We start from the raw sequence: 25,499 nt of genomic DNA, 5'->3' as shown, positions 1-25,499 counted from the left end.
AACCAAATTTGACAAAACAGCATCTTAAGGAATGAGCCCTCTTTACATAAAGAATGCTGGTTCTGCATGTGGGCACCCTGCTTTCTGAAAAGTGCAGACATTCAAGACAGAATGACAGGGTAACTACACTTGCTAGGAAGGCATCTCCTTTGCAGTATTCAAAAATCCTTAGTTACTGAAACGAGTAGCAGAATATTTTCTACTGTTTCAATATTGAAAAAATAATTGTGAAACACATAAAACTTTAAAATCTTCATTTTTGTTACCAAGAGATTTGTTTGTAACCACTATTACAAAGTGGTCATCTGACCATCCTTTTGTACAACCACAGCTACATTCTGCTGCTGCTCCTCTTGCCCTCCTCTTGCATTTTTTGTACTACGTGACAGAATGAAGTTCACACAGGTTTTAGTGCACGTTCTTTTTGCAAGCAACTTTCTTTTCTGAAGTCTTTGTGAGGGCAGAATAAATGGACTGTGAGACTGCTGCAGCAGCAACTACTAAATGAATTTATGACGGACTAAAAATGTCAAGTTCAGCACATAGGAAGTGATGGGATACCTCAGCTGTCAGACAATGTTGGGTAGCTGACTTGAAGGTTTTCAGAACACCACATTTCTAAATATTGTCTTGTGAAAGTTGCTTAATAAAGAACCATTAGGAGAAACATCAAGCCTTTTAGACAGTTAAACAATGGAGTTAGCTTTTACAAGGAGCTCCTACAACTTCACAAGTAATATACTTGAATAAACCTTTTAAAAATCTCCTAATAGTCCAATTTTCCTCACAGTCAGAAATAACAAAGCACCATAAACACTGACGTGAAACATAAGTGATACTGCTTTTGTAAGCAGTATGAGGATCAAAAATACTCCTCCAAAACTACTTTCCTGTATTTTAAAAAAACCCTATTCTTCATTCTACACATTCTTATTAAAACATTCATCACAGACATCCTTAACGTTTTCTGGTTAAACATGACGCCACTTGGGCAACACCCATGCATTTTTCCAAACGGTTTTTATATGACCTATGTAATTTTCCTGCTAAAAAGTTTAATTATTTGACTTTCTGCTTTGCTACATATTCTGTCCCCAATTAAGTCAGTCTGCTATAGGATTCTTCCATCTTCATTCAGAGGTCCTGTAGAAGAGGTACGTCATATGCAATTTTAAATGGGCAATACCTTTTTGAGCATTCTTCATAGTTAACAGGAGTTGTTAGTAAGTTTCAGATCTAATCTTATAGGCATCAAGGTATTACAGCCTCATCAGACCTTGTTCTCTTGGGGAAGGGGTAAAGGACACTTACTAGGTTTCAAAAATTCCAATAGAAAACGACACAAATCTTTTATAAAAAGCTTTCACTGAAAAAAACCCCAACACCTTCTCTTTTTAAAAAAAAGATTTCACATGCTTCATGTATTAATTCACTCGTTCTCTTTTTCTTCATGAAATCTTTCAGTCTGGAGCATCTTAACAAAACAAGGTGTTCTCTGACAGCTGCAGCTTTTGAAGCCCATGTCCTCAGCTTCTAAGTCCTAGATCTTCTTCCTTCATTTCTCACTGCACATATTCCAGCTCCCTCCTATGCCTTTTTTCCCCACATTCAGAATCTTCAAGCTACTTTGCCACCTGCCATCTGTTTTGATGACCAAGCACAAAGGAGCAGCGGAGAGAGGCAGGCACTGTGAATGACCAGTGAACCACTACCTTCAGAGTGCAGCCAAGCCACATTGAAATAGCCCAGCTACAACTCCCAATGCATTTCTCCCGGAACATATCTCCTCCTCTATTCAGCATGTGCTTTTCATGAAATATGAAAGAGTTTGACTGTTTGGATGCCATATCTTTCTACCAGATGTATCTGAAATTTGCTAAGAGACACAAAGGTTACTTGGAAGAACTAGCAAAAAAGCAACATGCCCGGCTAAGTTTTGTCACCTTAAGCTGCCAGGCTACAACCACACAGTATCAGCAAACCAGCATAAAAGTTTTTTATTGTGCAACACGCAACACCATTTCCTTTTTTTTCAACTATTTCTGGTAGACACTGCAGTAGCAATGCTACTGTTTCTCCCGTCTAGAACTCTAAAGCACCACCTTGTTTCCAGTTCGGAAGTCAGTATGCAACACCTGTTTCTGGTGCTGTTACTAAATGTGGGTTCCACCAGACAGGGACAAACTTCTCAAAAGCTACCACAATAACAGTAATTCTTCATGAAAGACGCTGAAAAGGCCTGCCTTGATTTGATACCCTGTAAAGATGTAAATGGTTATAAAAATCAGTCATGAAACATTCTATCTAGCCCTGCAGGGTTCTAGGGAGAAGGAGGAGAGAAAAAACAAAAGCAGCACTCTTCACAACTGCATTTATAGCTATTTGAAAAAACCCTACACATTACTTTCAGCCTCAAATTTGCAGTTCCCCTTTTGCAGCAGTTCTTGCCTAACTGCTAACTGATACGAGATCACAGGGTAAAAATGATTTGATTTACAATAACAGAAATGTCAGGAAAAAATAAGGAAAAAATACCCTGCTTCCATTACTTGTGTCTGACAGCTCTGCAACAGATAATGTAGTTATATATTTTTCAGTTATCAGTAATAGTGTAATGTAACTTCACATCTCCAAATACTCATCTATATTGTATTCATCTGTCCCTAAAACATCAGGTGGTTAAAAAAGCACCCTTGTTTTTTCTGTTTCTTTTTTGCACCTTGTACTACTTTGATGTTGAAGTTTTCAGTGACTACAGAAGTCCAAATTCAGAAACTTTACCTGCATTTCCTCTAGGTGCTCGCCAGTTGTTAATGACAAGATTGTGGAACTTTGCTTTTATCACTGCAGAGGATTAATTATTTTGAGAATTATTTATGGAAAATAAATGCTGAGCTAAGGAGCAAAACAGTTATTAATAAGTAAATTTAGGTTCCAACAAACAAAAGTCAGTAAATGAGACAAACCAATATAGTCAGGCATTTTGAAAACACCTGCAGAAGATAATGTAAAGCTAAAAAGTATTACTTGTCTTTATAATTACTCAGATAAAAGTTGGATTTGATTATCAAGTAAATGAGGCTTTGAATAAAAGTAGTAGTGTAAGAAAGGTAGATTTGGAAAATGTTTTTGAAATCCTGAGATTTCTGACCTTTCCTTGCACCTCTGTTTTCATTAGCATGAAGTTTATAAACAGCTTTTTACTTGCAAACAGAAAAATATCTACTAAAACATTCCCCTATTCAGGGCTTCACAATAAATAGGAATAGCAGTATTGTGTAGTAAAAGATTATCAAGAACTTCTGGGATCAGTTTCCCATTTTTGCTAAACACTGGTTGCTTGGATAAAAATTATTTTCATGTGTAACTGTTGATCTCACATATCATAAATCTTGGGGGTTTACTCTATCCTTTCATATTCCTTACTTAAAACTTGTTAAATGACCTTGCACTTCTTTATAAGATCTCAGGTTAAAGAACACCATGTTAAAAAGCTACAAAATGTTATATTCATATTCAGGAACTGCTTGAATGGAGGTGGCCTACGAATGAGGAAAACAGATTCACTATCTTTAAGGATGGCCAACTTACAAAATCACCAGGAAGTCTTGAAATGAAGACCCAATTAAAACTGAAGTAGTACCCTAAATATTTTATATTTTCCATTTGATTTCAGAGCTTTAGCACAATAGGAAGAGTATTCTAGCTAAGAATAAAAGATACAGGGCTAATCCAAAAGAGATCTAAAAATACTAAGTTCCATAACACTTTAAAAACTCTGTCAATTCTGTAGGATTAATCTCTCAAGACTCAGGGTATCTCTTTCTAGGGATACTGTGGCTACAGAAGCATTTCATAACCAAAGCTGGTTAGTTTGATGATGCAGTAGAAATCTCTCTCATTTCATGACCATACAGCTTCTTAAAAAAAAAAAAAAAACCAACTCTGGGGGATACACGATGTTTTTCCATTGGAAAAGAAAATGGTGCCATGTACTCCCTCTCATCATGCTGCAGTGAAGACATTGCAACCCCCCTTTGGCCCAAAGGTTTTGTATTTCACTAGTCCATATAAACTATTTCATCTTCCATATTCTTCTTACTCAACACCTGCTCCCACTTCCTCCACCCCAGCTTCTCTTCTATGTATTTGTCATTAACTGGATTTTAGATTTTGAAAAAGCAGGAACTGAATTTTTCAAGACAGATCAAATGGTGAAGATACAACACATTCACAGAATGGCCGAGGTTGGAAGGCACCTCTGGAAATCATTTGCCAACGTGTTGAGGGTATGCTCTGTCCCATTGTCCAGGTTATTAATGATGATGTTAAACAGCACTGAAACCAGTACCAGCCCTTGGGACACTCCACCAGTGACTGGTGTCCGGCTCAACTTTGTGGCACAATCCTTTGAGCTCTCCAACTCAGCCCATTTTCAATCCACCTAACTTCACTGTGCACTTACCTAGTCTGTACTACATTAGTTAGTCTACAAGAATGTTATTGAGATGTAGTGTTGAAAGCCTCACTACAGCAAGCAACACCCACTGACCTTCTCCCACCCACTGAGGTAGGAGTCATAGAAGGCTTCCAGGTTGGCTAAGCTCATTTCCCTTTTATCAATGTGTGCCGACTACTCCAAATCACCTTCATGTCCTTCAAATGCCTGGAAACTGCTTCCAGGAAGATTTGATCTATCACCTTTCCCATGATCAAGGCGTGACTGCCTGGCACATAAATTTTCCAGATCCTCCTTCTTGCCCTTCTTAGAGACTGGAGTGACATTTGCTTTTTCCCCCCTCAGGAACCTCTCCTGATTGCCACGACCTTTCAAAGACAGTGGCCTCTCAATGGTTTGCTTATATGAAGCACGTGATTTTTTATTTCTCTATAAGCTTCTCTATGGTGAATTTCAAGATCTCTAAGCAGTATGACTTCTGCTTCTCTGATCAGAATGCTGGCAGCAATTACTGCAGCAATATACTCTGTAGTTCTAGCTTCAAATTTGCATTTGTACAAAGTTGACAGACATTACTCAACTGAAAGCTTGACCTAACAGGCTATTGCCAACAACAATGTCCAAGAAGAAAGCAAACCAAATGGGTTCTTACTTGCACAGCAGTTGTTTTGTTTGGTTGTTTTGTTTTTTGGGGTTTTTTAAGGTACATTTGTTAGGGGTTTGGGTGTTTTGGTTTTGTGGCACTTTTTTGGTTGTTTTTGTGTTTTGGGGTATTTTTAAGCTTCGAATACTTAAGTTTTGCAGTCTCTTCTGATCATTTCCACAGTTTGTTCAGTTACTGGTTTGAAAGTCTTAAGACCAAGAAAATGCTCAGACAGGCGGGCAAGCAGGCAAGGGAGTAGTCATGTTCCCTGTAAATAGGAGCATTAAGAAACATTAGATCATGTTGTTTTAACTATAGAATATTTAGAATTGTGGTAAATAACTCCCAGGAAATTCTGGTGTTACAGCCTATGCAAGAAAACAAGGCTCTGCCAGACACATTGTTATGAAAGCACACACATAATGAAAACCACCTTGGAAACAAAAACCTTGGGAAATGCAGTATCTGACAAAAAACCCAGTGATTGGGTTGGGGTTTTTTTTCTCCTTTGAAAGCAAATCACCAGCAAGTCATTACAAAACCTTTTGAGAAATAATGCCTATTATCTGTCTACATACTTAAACAGGGTAGAAGACCATCCTGCTTTTAAAAGCTGTTAAATTTTCTAGTAACATGCACAGCTTTTCCTACTATTTGTTTTTAAGCATTTAGGTTCATTCCTTCAAATGACCAGTTTTGTAAGCACTAGAGAAGGAAGGACCAAAGGGCATTCCTACATTTCTGAAATAATCCTTGAATATTGATGAGGAAGATACCCTTAGATTCAAGAGTTCTGATGTGGAAAATGGTAAACTGGCAGGGAAAAAGTTCCATTATTTAACTTTGCCTGAAGCACATACTTAAGTGATTCACAGCCAGAGCCTGGAAAGTGACTAAGATGTTCTCTACAAAAAAAAAACACCCTGGCAGTAGCTTCTCCTTATTTATTGTTAAAAGAACATCTTTAATGCTCCCGCTAATCCCAAACCTGGCAGCAGGTATCCTTGGGAAGAGTCCAGGTCCCCAGGAAGCTACGTTCCAACTGTATTAAAGCTTGTCTGGCTGAAAGCTTATTAAAAAACAATGCTCATCCCACAGCAGCAGTTTAGCTGAGCTGCACGCTAGGAAATCATTAAATAGGCTGCACTATCCTGTGCTAACACTAGTTAGCAAATGGTCATATCCACTGCGACAAGAGTCCCAGCCTAACCAGGACATGGATGTAACTGACTGGCAAGAGATAGCAAGGGGGGAAATGGGAAGCAGGAGCCCAGCACTGCATTAACCACTTCCATACCTGGCTTGCCAAGTGGCAATTCATGTGCTCACACCATGCAAAGAAATAGCCCCTTGAATTGAGTCCGAAAATCTGGGAACAAAAAATTGTTTCATCATAGTGTCTCAGCTGCAGTATTACAAGTAAGAGCTGTAACATTTCCTCTGGGGTTTTTTGTTTGGGGTTGATTTTTGGGTTAAAGATGCACTTTTAAATGCTAACAAACATACAGAAGCTATACCATACAAGGGACCTCTATTTTGAGCCCATTACTTGAAAAAATCTTCCAAGCAGGCTGCTGCAAAGTTCATCCTCTCTGTTCTCTTGCAGTTGAGGTTGCAAATTGTTAAAAACAGATCTATGGCCAGTCTCATGCTTATGCTTATTTTTAGTGCAGAATAATAATTTTGAGTAAAGGAAGAAGTCCAATAGCTGGATATCACAAAGAGGAATAAATACTAGGAAAAGAAGTCAGCGAAATGCAGTATGTTTCAAGCATGCTTGATAAATAAATTCAAAACATTATTAAAACTATAATTGATGCACTTTCTGGTAATTACGTGAAGTGTTCTTATTTCCTTCCTGCTACAGTCAGAGCATGAATAAACAATCTGCTTTCAATTGCTCTCTGTCATGAAATTAGAAAAAGCTGAAGAATATGCAAATCAAATAAGAAATTTTAAGAGGACTGACATTTGTTTGCTGAAAAATCTTACAGTTATGTTTCGAAGACTATGGAAAAGCTAACTACTCAAGCACAGCAGTATCCAAAGATAACAAATACAATCAACATCTCCCTTGCTCTGATTGAAATGTTGAATCTGCTTTCATGCAACCAGTGGGGGAGAAGGAACACCACCAGCAAAGAATTAAATATTTAAATAGGTATGTTATTGCTAAAATTTGTATGCATTTCCTGCGTAAAGACAAACGTAAAAAAAAAAAAGGGTTAGAGAAAGCACAATAGGCTATTATTGTCTTCCTACAGTTTTTACTGTTTCATACAGAGTATGCTTCAAGTCTTATATGACTTAAAATTCCTCAATTCCACCACTATGAAGACAAATTTCAGTCCAAGTTTATGTGATTTTAATAGCCATTAAGTTTAACTGCTTGGTTTGTGGATGCAGGCAAGAGTAACTCATGCCATGTTTTATTTCTGATTACAGAAGTCAAGATCTCAAAAATTTCTAACATTACCTACCTAAAAGCTAACTTCATTAACACGTCTTAAAAAAAAAAACCAACCCCAAAACAAAATCCCAAAACCAAAAAATTGTACTTAGATGGAGACTATTCCAAGAGATAAGCTTTCTTACCCTTTAAAAAAAAAATATCCTTATTCTGTGAGAGAGATGTAGCAAAGAACAGGTTTTTCTGCCAAAGCACTATATTCTTTAGCTTCCTACCACCCCCAAGCACCGTCACTCGTAATAGCTAGTATATGAAATGAAAGTAAGCATGTTACTTAAGCATCTCTGCGGGTGTATCTGTACACTTCTAAATCTAGGGAAGCATAAAACATTCAGAAACTACAGCAGCACCTATCATTTTAAAAGGCACAGCAGGAGAAACATAATAAATCTGTACAGCCATCCAATCAGGAGTCAAAATGCATGATTTAACACAGATATTCCACAATGCTGATATTACAGGTATCCTGGAATAGAAACCAACATCTAAGAAGAGGCATTAACATCAGCTATTTCACTTTGGATCAGAAAATATATTCTATTGAAGTCCTAAACTTGCAAGCTTAACTTTGCAACAATATGTCCCTGTCTTGCCAAGACAAAACATTAGGCAGAATCCATTCTATTACTCAGGCTATTCTCAAGGCCCCTGATAAAAGGAAGAAAATAACCCGACAGATACAATTCTGTCTTTTCTCCTGCATGAAACATGCCTTCTAAATTAAGCTCAAATTGAGCTGTTTAAAAATGACAAATCCAAAGGCTTCCAACAGCACAGGCAGCCCCTGCACAACTTTTACAGGATTCTCACCAGCACGGCTTCACAAGGTTCCAGTGTGAAGACCTCTCAGTCTCTGCCTCGAGCTTTGGGTCTCTTCCTCAGATTATCAAAAGATAGCCAATTGTGATGGTGGTTTTTCTGCTGGAAGAAAACTTCATGCTGGACTGAGACCACCAACTCATTTCACACAGGTCAGAAAATGAGACGGTAATAGCTTTTTCGCAGTTGCCAGCTTAAACTGTATTTGAACTACAGACCTAGATGTGAAAGGCTCTGTAATAAATTACCAATCTCCTGAGCCATCCAGTTAACAACATGCATGGTTTTCTTTTTAAACTCAATTATGCTTAAGTTCATACATTTTCTGAAACTGTATAAAGTAAAACACCAGAAAAATTTAGATTCTTGGTAACAGGTCATCTGTTTTCTGTACACCCTCTACAATATATAGAAGGAGTGCTATTGCAGGCAGTACAGTGTTCCATTTTGGTTTAAAACAGAGTCTAAATAGTAACGTGCACTTCATATTTCTACATAATGTTTTGCTCCACTATTTCATGAGTCATGAGAAAGCCACCAGTCTCGACTTTTCCCCCTCAGTGCTGAGGCTTTCGTTCCATTTCTTCTAAAACCAGGAGCAAATTAGAAACAATGTCCATACAATTATTTTAATCAGTGTTATTTATCAAAGATAAATCTTTTTCCATCAATTTAAACAGAGACTGGCACTCTGTAGAAGCATTTGTTAAGCATGAAAACAGAAGATAAATAACTTGTCATTGACTACATTTCCAAGAACACTAATAAAGCTATTTCAAAGACAAAGCATCTCTGGAAGAGTAACAAGGAAGCCAGGCTTACTGCACCAAGCTTAGCATAGCACTGGTAATACTGACTCATGGGAATGAAAGACCAAACGAATACTCTCATGCACTAATGAAATTTCAATAACTACAAGTATCATATACAGACAGTTTCATACTTTAATAGCATTTTAAAAGAAATTTATTTCTAAGAGTAAGAGCTACAAACAACTAGTCAGAAAAAACTACCTAGTTTTAAGATGACAGATAGAACCAGCCCAGTCAACTATGGGCATATTTCAAAGGCAAATAGTAATAATTGGTGAGATTCACCTATTTAAAACATTCAATAGAAGTAACTAGTTGAGAAACCCTAACTCAGGTTCAAAATATTTTGTTTATACTAAAGTTCGGATAAACATCAGTTTATTTGCAGAAGTCTTCAGAAGTTGGCATGGCTGTACTTCAGATAGATTATAAATATTATGAGAAGATACTGGCCTTCAAAAGTTACCTTCATAAGTAAAACTAATAATTTTAGGGAGTTTTTATTTTTTCAGCAGTTCTTACAGCCAACCATCCTCTCTCCCACCTATACAAATGCTGTATTTAGTTACTTGTCTTGCCTGCAGTGATACTACTAGAGGCATTTCCTGTACCTCTCAACATGCCTGTTATTTAAATGAACGCTTAAAAATTGTTCATTTCGAAAATCAAGGGAAAACAGCCATCTGATATACTTCGCTGTCGTAAGCATATCAGATCCTAGCCATTTGTAAAATTCACTCTAATCAAGGCTGTCTGACTACAGTACAAAAATATATATTAGTACATGCCCTTTGCAGAAAGGCTTGTTTCCCCCTGATTTTTTATAAAAAACCAACTCTTGCCCTCAATCATCATCCCAGTACTAAAACCCATTGCAGATCCACTTACCAAATCCCTGTGTAACACCCAGTTAGCATGCAGGTAGTGAATACCATCTAGGATCTGATATAACAGTGACTTCACCATTCCCCGAGGTAACTGAACTGGTTTCTTGTTTGCTTTAGAAGCCCTGTGAAACTTGATTATATGCTGTAAAGGGGAAAAAGAAATCAAAATAAAAAAAGCGCAATGTTTTCATCTACAGCACTACATGAACAGATTGCCAGCAATTCCTTACACAGCCTTTAGGCTTTTTTCAACCATTCATCATTCATTTTCAAAACTAGAAACGCATACCTTAAGTACTAGAAAATTAATATTATACAAGGTAAAGTGATGACTGCCCAAAGGAACACTCCCAAGAATTAAATCAGCTGTTGCTGTGGTTTAATCCTGGCAGGCACCTAAGCCCACACAGCCGCTCGCTCACTCTTCCACAGGGGGATGAGGAACACAAAACCAATACAACTGTCAAAGCAAATTCCCATGCAGATCACTGATCTTGGAGGTTTTAGGAGTATTTTTATTTGGGGTTTCTTTTTGTTAAGGTAGACTGATAACTTGTTTAACACAGCGAAGAATTACAAGTGCATTATCTAACTCCTATGCTATTCTTTTATATTCTCTCTTACAGTAGTAATGACATTACAATATTCAACACCTAATGCTTGACAGAAATTCTTGCCAACTGTATTGGGAGTTTTAAACATTTAATATTTATTTTTTATTTACTAAACCCTTAAAGTACAGTACTCTCAAAACTGAAGCTGTTGACAGAGCAAAGCTATAAATTGGTCCATCTGAAAGTCAATCGCCAAGGCAGACACAGAAAAAACCTTTAACAACTGTAAATGTATACACAGGCAATGATGTCTAGCCACAACAAGGAGTCCAAAAGGATATGTTGCCTTAGCACTTGAGTCCCAGGGGCCACTAACTTCAACAGCATAAGGTGTGCCACAGTTGCAGTAACCATTTCCTTGTTTGTCTCCTTTTGAGAGAGGGGTAATTTCTAGAAAAACTTTTTCAAGCATGCACACATCTTTTAAGTGATGCTTCACACTTCTGTGACCATTAAAAGAGCCCTGGTCTTGTCCATCCAAAACCTAACACCCAACTTCTATCGTGTGTTCTTCCTATGTTCCTGAGCTTTCATATTCCAGATGCCTATTAGGTACCCAAATACTCAAACCCCTTTGGGAAATGGCCTTTCCTCTCTTGCTGCAGCCCAGCTCCATACAGCCCACCCTCCTTTGCTTCAGGCATTGAGCTTGGCTTTCCAAGGAGGAAGGAAAAGGCACATCCTTGCCCTGCCAAAGATAAAAATGGAGCTGCACCGAGAAGAGTAACATTGATGAAAAGGTGACAGTCCGTGCCCTGTCAGTCAAGTACCACATGCACAAGCCACAAGTTTTGCCTCCTCTCACCTCCCACTCCCACTAACTCCAAAGAAAATGTTGTTCATGCAGTGGCCAGAGAGTAGCAAATCTTCAGAGACAGGCAGATGGCTCTCCTGAACTTTTTTGTTCCTACTCTAATATATGCCGTGCCCTTTTCCCAGACTTGTTTGAGACCTGCTGCACTAGATATGCTCAGCGCTGGAGGACTTGGTCCATAGCCAGCTCTCTGGGGCATGGAGCCAGCCCAGTCACTGCATTTAAGCCTCTTGCATCCAGATACAGCGAACAACTAGGAGCTGGTACGGCTGGGGAGTTTTGGAGTGCATACAGGTATGTGCATGTCAACGTAAGGTCAAAATTAAGGGTCATTCCTAAGTTACTTATATACAAGCCAGTGTTGCATTAACAGAAGTGCTTCTGCGGTGAGTCTGGTTAAGTATGAAGTGCTGCAGAAACGTATAAATACAAACCAGGACAGGTCACTGCTAGTCACAATCATCCAAACAAACAGAAAACCTTGCAGCACACAAACAAAAAACCCCAAGCTCAAACATTCCTAAACTTCTGTAGCTTAGCATATCATAAATATGGGGGAGCACTGAAAAAGTGTGCTTGTTTTTTCTCCACAATAAAAAAAAAAAAACCCCGCACCTTTACTCCATTTTCTCAGGATTTTTTTGGTTTATTTGGGTTTGTTTTGGTTTTGTACATCAGCCTTCAGAATTCCTCAACATTTCAGCTGTCAGGTAACTTCTTTTTTTTCCCCATCTAACTTAATTTTGGTAACACAATCTCAATGTCAAGTATCAGAACTTCCAAGACATTTAACTGGGATAAAGTATCTTCAATTCAGCTTTAGCTGAAGGAAAATTGACACGCTAGTTCTTCGGCAAATACTACTGACTTACTCCCAACTACAAGGAACACCATTTTCCAGAGATTGGTTTTGTGCTGTCTAAACTATCTGCAGAGGAAAAAACTCAATCTTTACTGTGCACTTCTTACATGAACACATACACAAAGATTTCCGTCTCATTCCAAGTTGTCTCTGTTGTACCCTTAGATCCACATCTTCTAAATATCTTTTAAGGTTAGAAATACTTGTTCCATTGAGAGCAATGCTCAAAATGTATGTCATATTTAATTCAAGGCACACAGATAGCTTTTTTTAGGGAAGTCAAAGTTGCATGGTATTTTGGGTTCTCTACAATGATAACTTAATATTTGTAAGCTTAACTACCAATTGGAACACTTAAAGAAAATTTGAAATTTAAGTAACAGAGGAAAAGGGTATATATCTTAAAACAAATTTACTTCACCTCCAACACAATTATATTTTAAAGCTGTATCTTGTAATTAGGAATAAACAGCCTTCCTCCCAAATAAACAAAATTTCAGCAGATTACTTGAGTAAAAAGCTCTTCCCACCGAAACATATGAATTACATTTCAATTATATACAGTGGCCTTACTCTCATTTCATATATTCATAGATGACATGCAATATAACTAAAACTCTGTCCTACTGTAACTACGCCCTATTGTAACTCTGTCCTCATGTAACTAAAAACGGTCCTATTCAGCCAGTAAGTCTGTCTTTTTTCAAAGAAGAATCCACCTGCATAATCAATTATATTTTCCTGCACCCTACTTCAGCTGTAATGGAGGGTTATATCTGCATTTATTTAACTAGATTTCTAGCTACTGAGAGCTGAACACAGCTCCCTGAATGCAGATACTGAAAGCTAAATGTGACCTTACAAAGGGGTCACAGATTAACCGTGTTAGTGTGCTTACCCAACATTTTCCACTGCTTTTCCTTTAGTACTGAAAATGTTTCCAACAAACACAGGGTAAGAGGCTATACCGGTTTTAAACAGATGAGTCTTCCCTGACCTTGTCCATTTGCTGCAACTAAAACTCTAAGCCTGGTACCTACAAACAATTCACCTTACCCAGAGGTCATGCTCAGCGTAGTCAAAGAGAAGCCACACTTTCCTGTCAGCATGAGAAAGAAACACCTTTTGCAGAGAAATGACATTTGGATGCTTGAGCTCCCGCAGCAACTGCAAAATAAAGAAAGTCCACAACAGTTATATCCACACATCCAGAGCTGTGAAAGGGCTGGAAAGGTGAATATTTTAGTCTTTGCTACATACTCTACAATACTAACAATGAAAGTTGAAATTTGCAAGTCATGGAAAACAGCACATATTTTTTCTAATGAAAGAACCAGTCATTAGTTTGAAACCAAAGCTGAAAGCAGGTCATAACCCCCTTAGGACATTCACTTCTTATTAATTTCCTAAAAGTTTAAGTCTGTGTAAACCTCACTATTATCCAGGATCAAGAAGACTCTGCAAACAGCCAGCTGTGGCATCTGCCCTTTCCCAGAGGTTGTAAACTTTGATAGAGCCATTTGGGGTATCCAATTTTCTCCTGACTCCCAATTATCTGAAAACCCTGCATTTCGGTTGCAGTCATTCAAGGCTGAATGGGATGACTCATTTAGAGCCTGTCAATGCAGTCAGCTAAATGAAGATGTGGTTTGTGAGATGGAGTCAGCTGATCTACAAGGTCACCACAACCTACAGAAGAAGGTCCAGCTCCCTCCCACAACGTATATTACACTAGTTACAGCACTCACAGAAGCCATCCATGAAATAGCTCCCAGTTCAAGAGAAAACCAACCCAGACGCACAAAGGCAATAATTTTCTGCTGAGTACTTGAGCTGAAATGACTCACAGCACTAACAGCAGACCTAACACTAGCAAAGAGACACAGCTAGGAGCAAAAACTTCTTTCATCAGCAGTGAGCCATTAAGCCAGCTCAGCTGCTTCAGAAACTACAGCTTTAACCACCACCAAAAAGAAAACATTGCTGAGATACAGCACAAAAGGTGAACACAGACAGCATCCGTCTGTTTGAGCCCCACTGGTCATGTTACAGTTACACTGTACTTGCACAACTGCTAAGAAAAATCTAAAAACTTAATCTAAGCAAACTACAGTCAAGCATAGTTACCCAAGACCAGACAAATTCTTGCCATCTCAGGCTGCCAGAAATTACAACATTTTTAATAAAAGGAATGGCTGGGGTTTTTTTATTAAAAGCCAAGGACAATTTGAACTATTATGTGAATATAGAAAATAACATTTTATTTCTGAGATTGAATCTATTTGCAATAAAATGTAATTTTCCCACTACATAATAGAGGAGACAAAAAAAATAATTCCTTTCTACTGATACCTTTGTCACATATGGTAACATTTTAGCTGCTATTGAGATAGTAAAATGGGAGTGGATATCTGCACATTGGCTTCCTCCTTTTAAATTTCATTTGAGACAGACTGCCATCCCTACTCACTGACAGAGTCTTTTCAGTGTGGCATTTCTTGAGCAAGATGACCTAAAGCCCACAGAGCTTTTATCTGAAGTACGAGATCAAACAGGAGACAGAGGGTTGAGGAAACAATGCAACGTTACAAATCAATGCAGAAAGCAGTTTCAGCACGTTAAACCTCTTCAGATTTGTAAAAGCATTATATAGAGAAATCTTAAGGCAAGATCTGCAAGAAGCGTGGAATTCTGTAAATGCCTGCAATCCCTGCAAAGCATAAGATCAGTGAGGGGAAAAGTAAAAAAATGCTTATTTGCATTTTTTTATCAATTACAGGTGAGGGTCATCTGTAGTAGGTTGACCCCAGCCAGCAGCAAAGCTCCACACAGACACTTCCTCACCCCACTGAGTCAGATGGGAGAGAAAGAGCAAAAAAAGTAAGAAACTTTGTGAGTGAGGGTAAGATAATTTAATAAGTGAAGGAAAGAGGAATTTAAAACAAAAAAAAAAACAACACAACAACACACCCCCCAAACCAAACAAACATACACACCACCAAACCCCACAGAAACAATGCAGAGGTGATCTCTCACCAATTCCCACAAACAGACCTATGCCCAGCCAGTCTCCCAGGAAAAGCTGCCTCCCCAAAAGGAGGAGGGACAGAGTGGGAAAAAGAAAAAGCCTGGACACTGTCCCATCACCACTCAGCAACAGCCAAAACACTGGTGGGTTATCACACTGCTTCAGTCACAAATCCAAAACACTGCACCATACAGGCTGCTATGGAAAAGACTAACCGCATCCGAGCTAGACCCAGTACAGCATCCAAGACCATTGATGGGAGTCAGCAGCTTCACAGCAAATGAGGTTACAGGGTTTAAAAATACCATTGAGCCAGACCGTACAGCGAAGGACTTGTTGTAGAATCAGTATAAAATCACAGCTTAAAATCATACTCAATGTTTTGATGAATTAACTGTACCCAGATTGCATGACAGTTCAGCAACTATGTGTCCCTACCAAAATTTTATCAGAACTCCTGTGGCCTAACAACACACCTGTACCACATAGAAGAGACTATTCCTTCAAGGAAGGGGCAGATACTAGTCAGAGCTCTAGAAAATAATGTCATTTCTCCTTTACCGCTTCCTCTCCCATTTTAAGCCTGTCCTACTCCTTACTCCCCAGGTAGCAGCAATCATCCACTTAAAAAACCCAACCTCTTCACATTAAATATGATTTACCTCAGAGGACACACAAAGAACCCATAACCAAAGCTGGACCAGAACACGACACGAAGACAAGAAACTTGAGTAATGCAGCAGAAGGGTTCCCTGTCTGTAGAGTGAGGTAGCATAGATACAATTCTCCTTTGTCTGTGCTAGGGGTAGTCAATCCTGCAGACAGATTTACACTATTCCTCTTGGCCTGTGACAAGACAGGCTGCAGCTCTTCCCTTTTCCAAATCCAGCCAGTAGCAAGGGACAAGTAACTTGAGCACGCACTTCCTACTGGCACACACACAATACAGCCATGACCAACCACACAAGTATCACCACAGGCAGGAGAACAGCATCTTCTTTGCAGACACCCACACCAGCACCAACAGTGTCTATGGAAAACCTCAACACCACAGCTGGCCAGGATTCCGTTTCTCCACTTTGACTAATCAGGCTTAAAGTTCATACACACGAACACATATTCATAGATCCCTCTGACTCCAGTGCAGATCTTACATCTGTTCAAAATCTAAATGCAGAGAGCACGCCCTTTCATCCAGGTTCCAGCTCCGATGTCAGGTCTCTCCAGAATTTGGTCTCCTCCTGCTTGCTGGTTCTGCATGCTTGAAGCTCACTAGCAGGTCACACACTCATCCTGTTCTCACCACCTAGGCCTGCCTGAAGTTTTCTAGCAGGTCACAAATGCACACACAGGACAGACAGCACACACACACAGAGAATAGTTAGGAACAGACACAGCACTGACTGTAGTGACCACATCCAGAGCTGGCCCAGACAAGCACGCTGCCCAGTAGCCTGGTTACATGAAACCTCCCCTTATGCCCTCTCCATTTTCCCATGCTTCTTCCTTCCCGACCCACCTTGATCACTTCCTTTTATGCCTTCTATCCTTCCTCTAAACATCCCACAGAAGTTTGTTACAGAGTCCCAGCACTCCTCTCAAATACCCACTAACACCTCTATCCTCCTGTAAGATCCACAGCAATCTGCTTTCCTTCTCATCAGTTACGCACCCCTGGTTGACTCTCTTCAAGCACCCACCTGAGAGGTTCCTTTTGAGGCCCACCACCGATGTTTTAAGGGTTCTGGCCTTTGTTGCTGTCACTGAGAGCAGCTGTTATTGTTTCTGTGTGCTCAGTTTATCATTCTTGCCGAGTTTTCCCTTTCCCTACGCTGAATAGCCTTTAACTACATACTCTTCCAGTCTGCTTAAAAAACCTAACAGGTTTGGCCAAAGCTAGACAGCTACAAGGACCCCAGTGAACCTGATGGCTAATATACACCAGCAAAAGCATCTGGATAAGGAAGCAGTTGCTGTAGTGGTGACAGACGATCCCTGAATCACCATCCTGGAAAGGCTGAAATGCTCAAGGATAATGATAATGCAGAGTGACAAATGCAAACAGTCTGAAGGACAGAAAGAGCTCACACAGATAGCACATCACATGGGCTGTAAAGAGCATTTCCAGCACCCGCAGTTTCCATGAACCCGGCCTCTCCAACCCATAGATGACTTGACTAGTGTTCAGTAGCTGAAGACAGAGTACAAGAAACACAGTTTGACTATCAATACGTGCCGGCTAATGATCAAGGCCGTTTTTTGGCCTTATGACTTTGGTATCTAATTGCTTCTATCCTAGCTCAGTTGTACAGAGCACAAAGAGAAAGTAAAGAAAAACTACGCATTTTGCTCTCTGTAAATTACTGAGAAAAAATCATTTTCATTTGCATATCACAGGATGATTCAAATCCATTTCTACAACCAGAAAGGTTTCCCTTAAATTAGTTGGTCTGGGTTTCCATTATAAAGAAGGAAGACCCAACTGACCTTCCAAGAAATAAAAATCAGCAAATGATGAAGATGCTGATACATCTGCTTTGACTTGAGTGTTATAACCCCATGTTGTCCCTGGCTAGCCTTGCCCTTGCTTTCATAAATACCATTCAAGACGGAGCAAGGGAAACCACATCCCTACATGCAAGTCTGGGCTCACATTAAGGATCCTCCAGCTCCCTCTTCAAATGCACAAATACTCATTCCAGAGCCATGGGACCAGCCGAGAAACAGTAAATGAAAGTGTCCTAATGATGCATAAAATTGCTTAATTGCTTCACAAACAAGGACAGAGTGGGGTTAGACAGGACATTATTAAATAATCAACAGCAGCACTAAGGCAGCCTGGCAAACTGCCACCTGACTACAGCAAATCTTTCCTTGCACAGGGACACTAACAATAATTACCTTCACATCAAATATGGGCTGAACTCAGCACAAGTCTTTATGAACATGATCTCCTTCCTCCGGTGATATTCCCACATTTCCCATACAGCTCTCCACCACTACAGACACTTCTCACGAGCCAAGACACTGCACTCTCCATGTAGGTGAGCATTTCCAGCTTTACTGCAAATGTCATTCCTCTCCCACTCTTAATCCTTGCTGCTCTGTATGGTCCCCAGGGAATGTAACCTGCTTAGTGTTGCAGTACTACCATGCTTACTCCCACAACACAACACAGACTCATTTGCTGGAGCAACTGGCCAGGTGACCCAACCCAGAAGGAATTTCTCTGATGTCCTGTCTCAGGACATCAGCTGTTTTAGAAAAGGCAGCTCCTTGCTCTCACTGCCTTCCTATGAGTGCTATCCAACACATTTCTCCCAAAGCTTAGGACAGTCAGAAAGCCAGCTAGACACAAACCCGTTGGCAATATCAAGCAAAATATTCACTTAAGCAAAAATTACTGTTGTGTCATCTTCCTAGTTTGATGGCATACATTCAAAACCTAACCATCATCTCATGCTTCAAAAAGGCTCACATCGGTTCCATCAAGTGATCCAGCAACAAACAAGTCATATATTAATAGTCATGCCATGGCCTTAAGATAGAAAGCAGGCAAATAGGGACTTGGAACAGAAAGCAGATTGCAACTGATATAGAAGGAAAGGTGATTTTCAGACCTGAAGGTGACTGACAAAGATTCGGTCACCCTGTAACAGGTAAGATACCAGTGGAACTACTGCTACAGCAGATGAGTACAGGCAGTAGTGAGACATACCCACAATTGTGCACAGCATTTTAGGTAAATTTAGGGAAGATTAATTCCAACTGAAACAGGGCAGAGAAAACCCAAGCCTACACCCACGGGAAGCAAGAGTCTACCGCACAACGGGAAACCAGCAAGCCAAGCCAGAAGCCTTACAGCCCGCCAAAACTAAGCCAGAGAAAGTCAATCTCTCTCTCTCTAAACTGAAAGGGGGAGAGAAGAGCTATTCTAACCTACTGACAGCATCGTCGTAAGTACAAATGGGTATGAAGTTGTCATGATTAACTTGGGCTTAAAGACTGAATGATGTTTATAGAGTCATTACTAGAATTGAGACTCAGGACCTGCCTTCAGAGATTTTTCTTTTCCTTTCAAGTTTAACTTGTTTGCCAAATTTTTGAAATTGCACTTTGCTTATCTGCAAGAGCAGGAGAATATGATGACTCCAGAAGTGTCATTCAAGTCTATATTCATAAAAAAAAATCTAAAAAAATTTAAAATTACTATTCTTAGTTTCCTATCCAACATTGGAGCTCTACTCAAGTACTTTGAACTCATTATTTAAACCCCAAATTTTATTACACAAGTTCTTAAATCCCAAGGTGGCTTAGCTGCTATCCAGTAGATTCAAGATCTGTTTGTTTCAATGTAAACACAATTTTACATTCTCATGAGTCAGATATTCCACAGTACTAAAAAAGAACAAGATATACGCTCAAAGTACATGCTGTTTTCCATTCAAAAGTGTTCAAATGAAAGCTTAAAAAGGCCATCTAACAGAAACTTATAATACTGCTCACACTAATAATTTACTATGAAGCTGACAATACATTTTTGAAGCTCCAGTTCTTCAGGCTTACAACTGTGTGAAACTGATGGTTTTATTCTTTTGGGTTTATTTTTGAAGTCCTAAATGTCGCAAAAAAGAAGCCCGACAACACAAAATACCAAGGAGAAAAATGCGCATTTCTGTGGTTTCCAAACCAAATTACTTGACATATTTAAGTCAATATTTACTAGTGTCTCATGTCCAAACACATTCAAAGTATTAGAAGAGATGTTATTAAAGGTTCTCTGAAAGTATGGAGGTAGATGAAGAAAACAGATGAGAGACACTGGATGTCAAGCTTGGTCAAATTCTGCTGTTCACGGAAAGAATTATGATTTCTAAGGATTCCAATTTCTAACATTTCATCAGTATCTCTGTCCCACTTTCACAGAACTAAAAATAGTATCACTCTCCCTTTATATAAAGTCTCTCAAGAATACCATTTGTAGCCCTGTAACATAGCTCAATCAAGTACTCAGTCACAATTCACACTTTACATGCCATACTACTATTACATTCAAGCTTTTGAGAGTCATTAGATTTGCCAAAGAGGGTCAAATCAAAGATTTATCTTCCACAATACCTTGTCACCTTTCACCACATGGAAAGATTACTAAGAAATCACTACTTGTCTTCTGACATGAGGACTGTACTCATCTAAATGATTCCTGTGTTTGGTCTTGAGGGAAACCGCTTTACGTGTTAGCGTGGAAAGCACACGACAACCCCCACAACCTGAGGAACCTACACCCAGATACTGTTCCTCACTGCACAGCTGGTACAGGACCTCTTCCAGCAAGCTCACTGGGACAGCAGTTTGCTCCTTATCAGAGAAAGATGTTGAAAAGGGTGAATCCTGTAGTCAGCCAGTTTTGGCTTCTGCCTCATGGGGTCCCTTCCAGCTGCTGCAAGATGCCTCAGAGTCCTTGGTCACCCTCAGACCAGCTCTGAAAGGGCCCTTACACCCTTTTTCCATCTCCCCCACTGGCAGAGGGGAAAGAGGCCTGATAATCACGTAATGACATGTTCTTACCACCCAGGACGCTGAAGCTCCAGTGTGTGAGGAGGACCAATCCACCTCTACAGCAGCCTCCGCTGCCAAGACCACAAGTCGATGGCAGCTCCTCCTCCCCTGCCCAAGGGGCACAGCCTGCTGCTCTAGCACTGCCGCTACCTCCTGCCACCTCCCAGTCCAGAAGCTGAAAGCCAGGCTAACAAAGCAGCCGCAGGGGTGAGCAGCACTGCTGCAGAAGCTTCCTCTCTCAATTAAGAGCAGCTGCCATCAGCCAGCTCGCTCTCCGCTTATTCTCACACCAGCCTGGTACCGTGTACCTGGCTCCCTGCAAACCAGGCAAAGTTCCTGACGGAGGGAGAGCTGTGGTGGGCCCCCAGTCTCTTGCCTGGGAGACAAAAAAAATCAATACTCCCCTTCCTTTTGTTAATCCTTAGACATGTGAGTTATAATAGGAAGCCACAAAATCCTAGGAATGCCCAAATGCCTCCAAGGCAGACGAAGAGTGGAAACTATCGGGGCAGCCAGCTACTTACTGTCCTGTAGTTTCCTGTCCCAGCCCCAGCAGACTCAAGGCTGCTCTAACTTGTACAAGCTGGCTACAGTGTTTGAAGGACACCACACAGACAGGAGACAGCAAGAGCACAGCATCATCCACCCCAGCTCTGTTTTGTCCCACTCAGCATTTCCACCACGGAGTCTGCCACCATACGTAGCACTTCCTCATCAGAGCCAAGTCAAAAACTAATGCTATCATATGAAAGCACTATGGAATGTTTTTACATACAAGCGAGCTTTTCAGAGGTATTTCTGTCAACAGACCCAGGCACCAAAAAAACAAATCTACATGGAAGTCCTGCAAAAAGTTTTAAAAAACCCCAAAGAAAACGCAAGCCACAAAACAACAAAAAACCCCCACCCAACAACCCAAGTGACTTCTCACTAACCAAAGAAAGCACAGGCAAGCAATGTACTTGCAAACCTGCTACAACTGAATAAAAAACGCTAATCATTAAGTGTCAAAAAGTCACTTGATTACTTTAAAGCCTAAGACTCCTGTACAGGAAATTGCCAAACCCAAAATCCCGAAGCTCAGTTTGAAACCTGGCTTACTATTCCAGCTTCCTACAGCCCTGAAGAGTTCTCCTGCTTTGTGAAATGTGAAATATCCTTCGCTGCACTATTTCAGATGGATAGGCTTTAACGAACTTTCTTCCTTGTGATTAAATCGGAATATGAGGAATCAGGCATTTGGGCTTGTATGTTTTGTGTATTTTTATACAAATCTCCTCACCATTCTATCCCTCTGTTCTCCCACCTAATACAAACCCATCTCTTAGTATGATGAGCATGCAGTTTTAGTGCCCACTTAAATCCTCAGAATTAAAAGTACAGATCACAAAAAAGATACTCAGAATCCCAGGTAGTACACATGTCTGCAGAGAACAAGAGATGAGCAGCCAAACATTCAGTTCAGGTTTCAAAGAGGCAGGATTCATAAATGCTTACCATGGCGGATGAATGAGCAAAGAAAAATATAACATTACAACTATCCTGATATTAAAGACACCGATTCAATTAGCATGATTACCACAGTAACTGTTAATTCTGCCAGTTAAAGAAATGGTTTACATTCAATTATTGAAAAAACCCTCTTATTTCAATGGTGTGAGAGACTAGCTAGGTTCTTGAGCATCATGTCTGAGCTCTCATGCTGCAGGGAACACAAACATAGGAAGTCTTTCGCATACACATACAGGCTGAGCTCATTCCATAACAGAGTCAACTGTTTCAGCTCAGGTCTCTCACCTAGTTCAAGCCTTTCCCTATAACTGACGTATTTTGATATTTATTTTATTTTTATCAAGATACAACAATGTTCTTCAGCTCAGGTGTCTGCATCAGATAGACATCTTAGAAGAGTAAGACTATGGACATTTTAAAACATATAAGTTACTCAGTAGTCCAAAACTGAAGTTAGTCATCATAAACATGACAAAAGCCATTTAGAGTTGTAAAAATAAGGTGGAGTTTCACTAGGACTTAGATCAAATTGCACTCTTCCCATATAGTTAAATATACAAGCTACAGCTCTCCCGATAAGCTGAAATGGATAGATCTCATATGTAAACCAAGTCATCCTAGTTCCTCTTAATACCACCAGGCTTGTAAAATGCATTAATTGAGGTAGTCAAGAACACACTGTAACAAAATACAGCATTCAGCCTTCACCTGAAGTATGACAACAACTAATTTTATTAACTAGATGAACAGATGAAATTTTAAGGTACAACACTGCTGATTAACTCAGCAGCATTTTCATATATAGACTGCACACATAAGCAATATAAACAGTATGGATATTATCCTTAATCTCATCCATCTCCATATGAGGTTCCTTTTTTCCTTTTCCAGTATTAACTGATGGGAGGTGGGGGTCGGGGGGCAACAGGGTGGATTCTATTTAATAGAATTAAAATGAACCACACATTTAGTGGAAAAAATATCCTGTTAACTCCAAACAGCAACAATAAAAGAATAGCAAGGCAGAGAGACTCAAACCCAGAAGTCCATGGTGACTTATTAACTCAACTGCAGGAAAATTCAACAACAGTGTCAGCAGTTGCAAGCCTGGAAGCATAACTGGAAGCAAAGCCAACAACAGCTCAAGAAATGCTGCTTCAGGTTACTCTTTCTACACCTATGCCTGGTTTTGGGCTCTGCTCCCTTCTTTGCTCTGGATGCCCGTTTTCTTGGCATCTTTGGTTATCTTCAGTATGTTCCCCTCCTTCCCCCACTAACCCTGCCCCATATGGGTCCTGCATTGTACTGCTGTTCTCTTCAAAGGGCACACTTCGCTCAGAGCAAGGAGAATGCCTTTCTGCTTCTTGCTCCTCTTCCATTACTACCAGGGACCCTTCTGACCAAGAGGAATGACTACACAACATGCCCCAAGCCATGCAATGAGGCAAATCCTTCCCAACTGCCAGCCAAATTACCGATCCTCTTTTAACAGACAGAAATTGAGCTAGGGTCATATCCAGAGCAGAGATACCAGCCAAGCTTCTCCTGCCAAACTGAATCAGAATGAACTCTTCAAAACTCTTCAGGCAGATCACTGCAAGAAGACAAACAAAAAAATTTCCCGAATGCCTCTGAAATGGTAACTGACACTTCCCAAAACCATTCAGCCTGAAGGAGTCACACAGTATTTGGAAAACTTCTGCCAAAATGGTAGACATAAGCAAAATTTAAGACCCTGTCTTCAGCTCCTTGAGTTCAGAGTGGATGTGTACGACAGCAGGGAGGCCCACCTTTCATCAACAGACAGGAAGAGCTTCTCCTGATGAATATTCTTTGCATTTTATTTTTTTCAACTCAGTTCAAGGCATAATATGTTTGAAATTACTAAGCCAACTGGAAGTTGACAAATTAGGGAAGCCTGGTACTCAATCAATAAAAATTAAGTTAGGCAGGTGTAGTTCTACATTCTTGAGGAATATGAACTATTTGCTTCCCACACACCCCACACCCCCCAAGTTACATGCATTTCCTTTTAGTAAGTAATTTCAGTTGAAACATTTCAAGAATAATAAACCCAAGCAACAGTATAAGAACATATAACTGTTAAACTTCGGAAAACCAGTTTTACCAGTATTTCTTTGCAGGCTTGTCACAAACTGTAACTAGACCACATTATTCACCAGTTTCTAACAACACGGAATTTACAAACATAAACCTCAATAACTTAAGAAAATGTTTGAATAATATTAATGGGTGTATTACAGCCTCTGAGGCAACAACAATGCCAGTTTAGTTTGAAGTCTTCACTTTAATAGAAGTGAACATGTTTTAATCATTATGAGCCAGCCAGAACTAATCTCTTTCAGAAAGTAACTGAAGTACTAATGCAAAAGTCAGATCAAATATGTAATTTAAGCCACTGACTCTAATCATGTTTTTAAACTGCTGCATTTAATCTGCCCAGAAGCAGGCACCAAATTGTAACTTAAAGACACTGTCATTTTTAGCAGCAAACCTAACAGGTGAGCAAAATCTTCCATGATACTTGTACTTACATTACAACTCCATGATAAAAATATAGCACCCACAGTAGAATAACAATTCAGCAAACAAAACCCAGCATGCACTCAAAACAATACTTTTAAGTCTGTTCATTAGTACAAAGAACTAATGTTACTTACTGCTATTTCTCTGCATGCAGACATAGAAATTCCAGTACCTTCTATTTGCTTTAAAGCGTAATCTTTATCATCTTTCCTGTGAAAGAAGAACAGAAATTTTTTTCAAATGTTGCACCATGAATTCAAAGTGAGCTCTTCACCACCACTCAGAAGACAGTTTCTAATACATACAAATTCTGCAACTTATTTTGATTCCTTATTAGCTTAAGGCCTGGATACCCAGCTCAACCATAAGCTAACCACAGCACCTTGACAGAGCCAAAATGTCTCCTTGCTACATAAACAGGGATTTTAAAAAAAATAAAAAAATTAAAAGCAATGATTGACATTTCTTCCATT

The 25,499-nt window shown here is 39.7% G+C and overlaps 1 protein-coding gene across 5 annotated transcripts in view; it reads right to left on the bottom strand.

Annotated features, from left to right (window-relative positions):
• CDK8 (cyclin dependent kinase 8) overlaps window positions 1-25,499 on the bottom strand; it is an 83,809-nt gene that overhangs the window by 29,456 nt on the left and 28,854 nt on the right. For 4 of the 5 annotated variants that reach the window (XR_005102515.1, XM_037376528.1, XM_037376527.1 and 1 more), the window contains exons 2-4: window positions 25,161-25,236; window positions 13,437-13,547; window positions 10,092-10,232 (exon numbers count right to left, since the gene is read on the bottom strand). Coding sequence is in view for 3 of the 5 variants with exons in the window: in XM_037376528.1 (XP_037232425.1) it covers window positions 10,092-10,232; window positions 13,437-13,547; window positions 25,161-25,236 (328 nt within the window). In the remaining 2 variants the exon portion in view is untranslated. Of the gene's footprint in view, window positions 1-10,091; window positions 10,233-13,436; window positions 13,548-25,160; window positions 25,237-25,499 lie in introns of those variants that run through there. The other variant, XM_037376530.1, reaches the window with a different exon arrangement.

The sequence above is a fragment of the Falco rusticolus genome, chromosome 2 (assembly GCF_015220075.1).
Source record: "Falco rusticolus isolate bFalRus1 chromosome 2, bFalRus1.pri, whole genome shotgun sequence".
Lineage (NCBI taxonomy): Eukaryota > Metazoa > Chordata > Aves > Falconiformes > Falconidae > Falco > Falco rusticolus.
The sequence above is the reverse complement of the archived record's forward strand: the minus strand, read 5'-3'. Positions and strand labels throughout refer to the sequence as shown.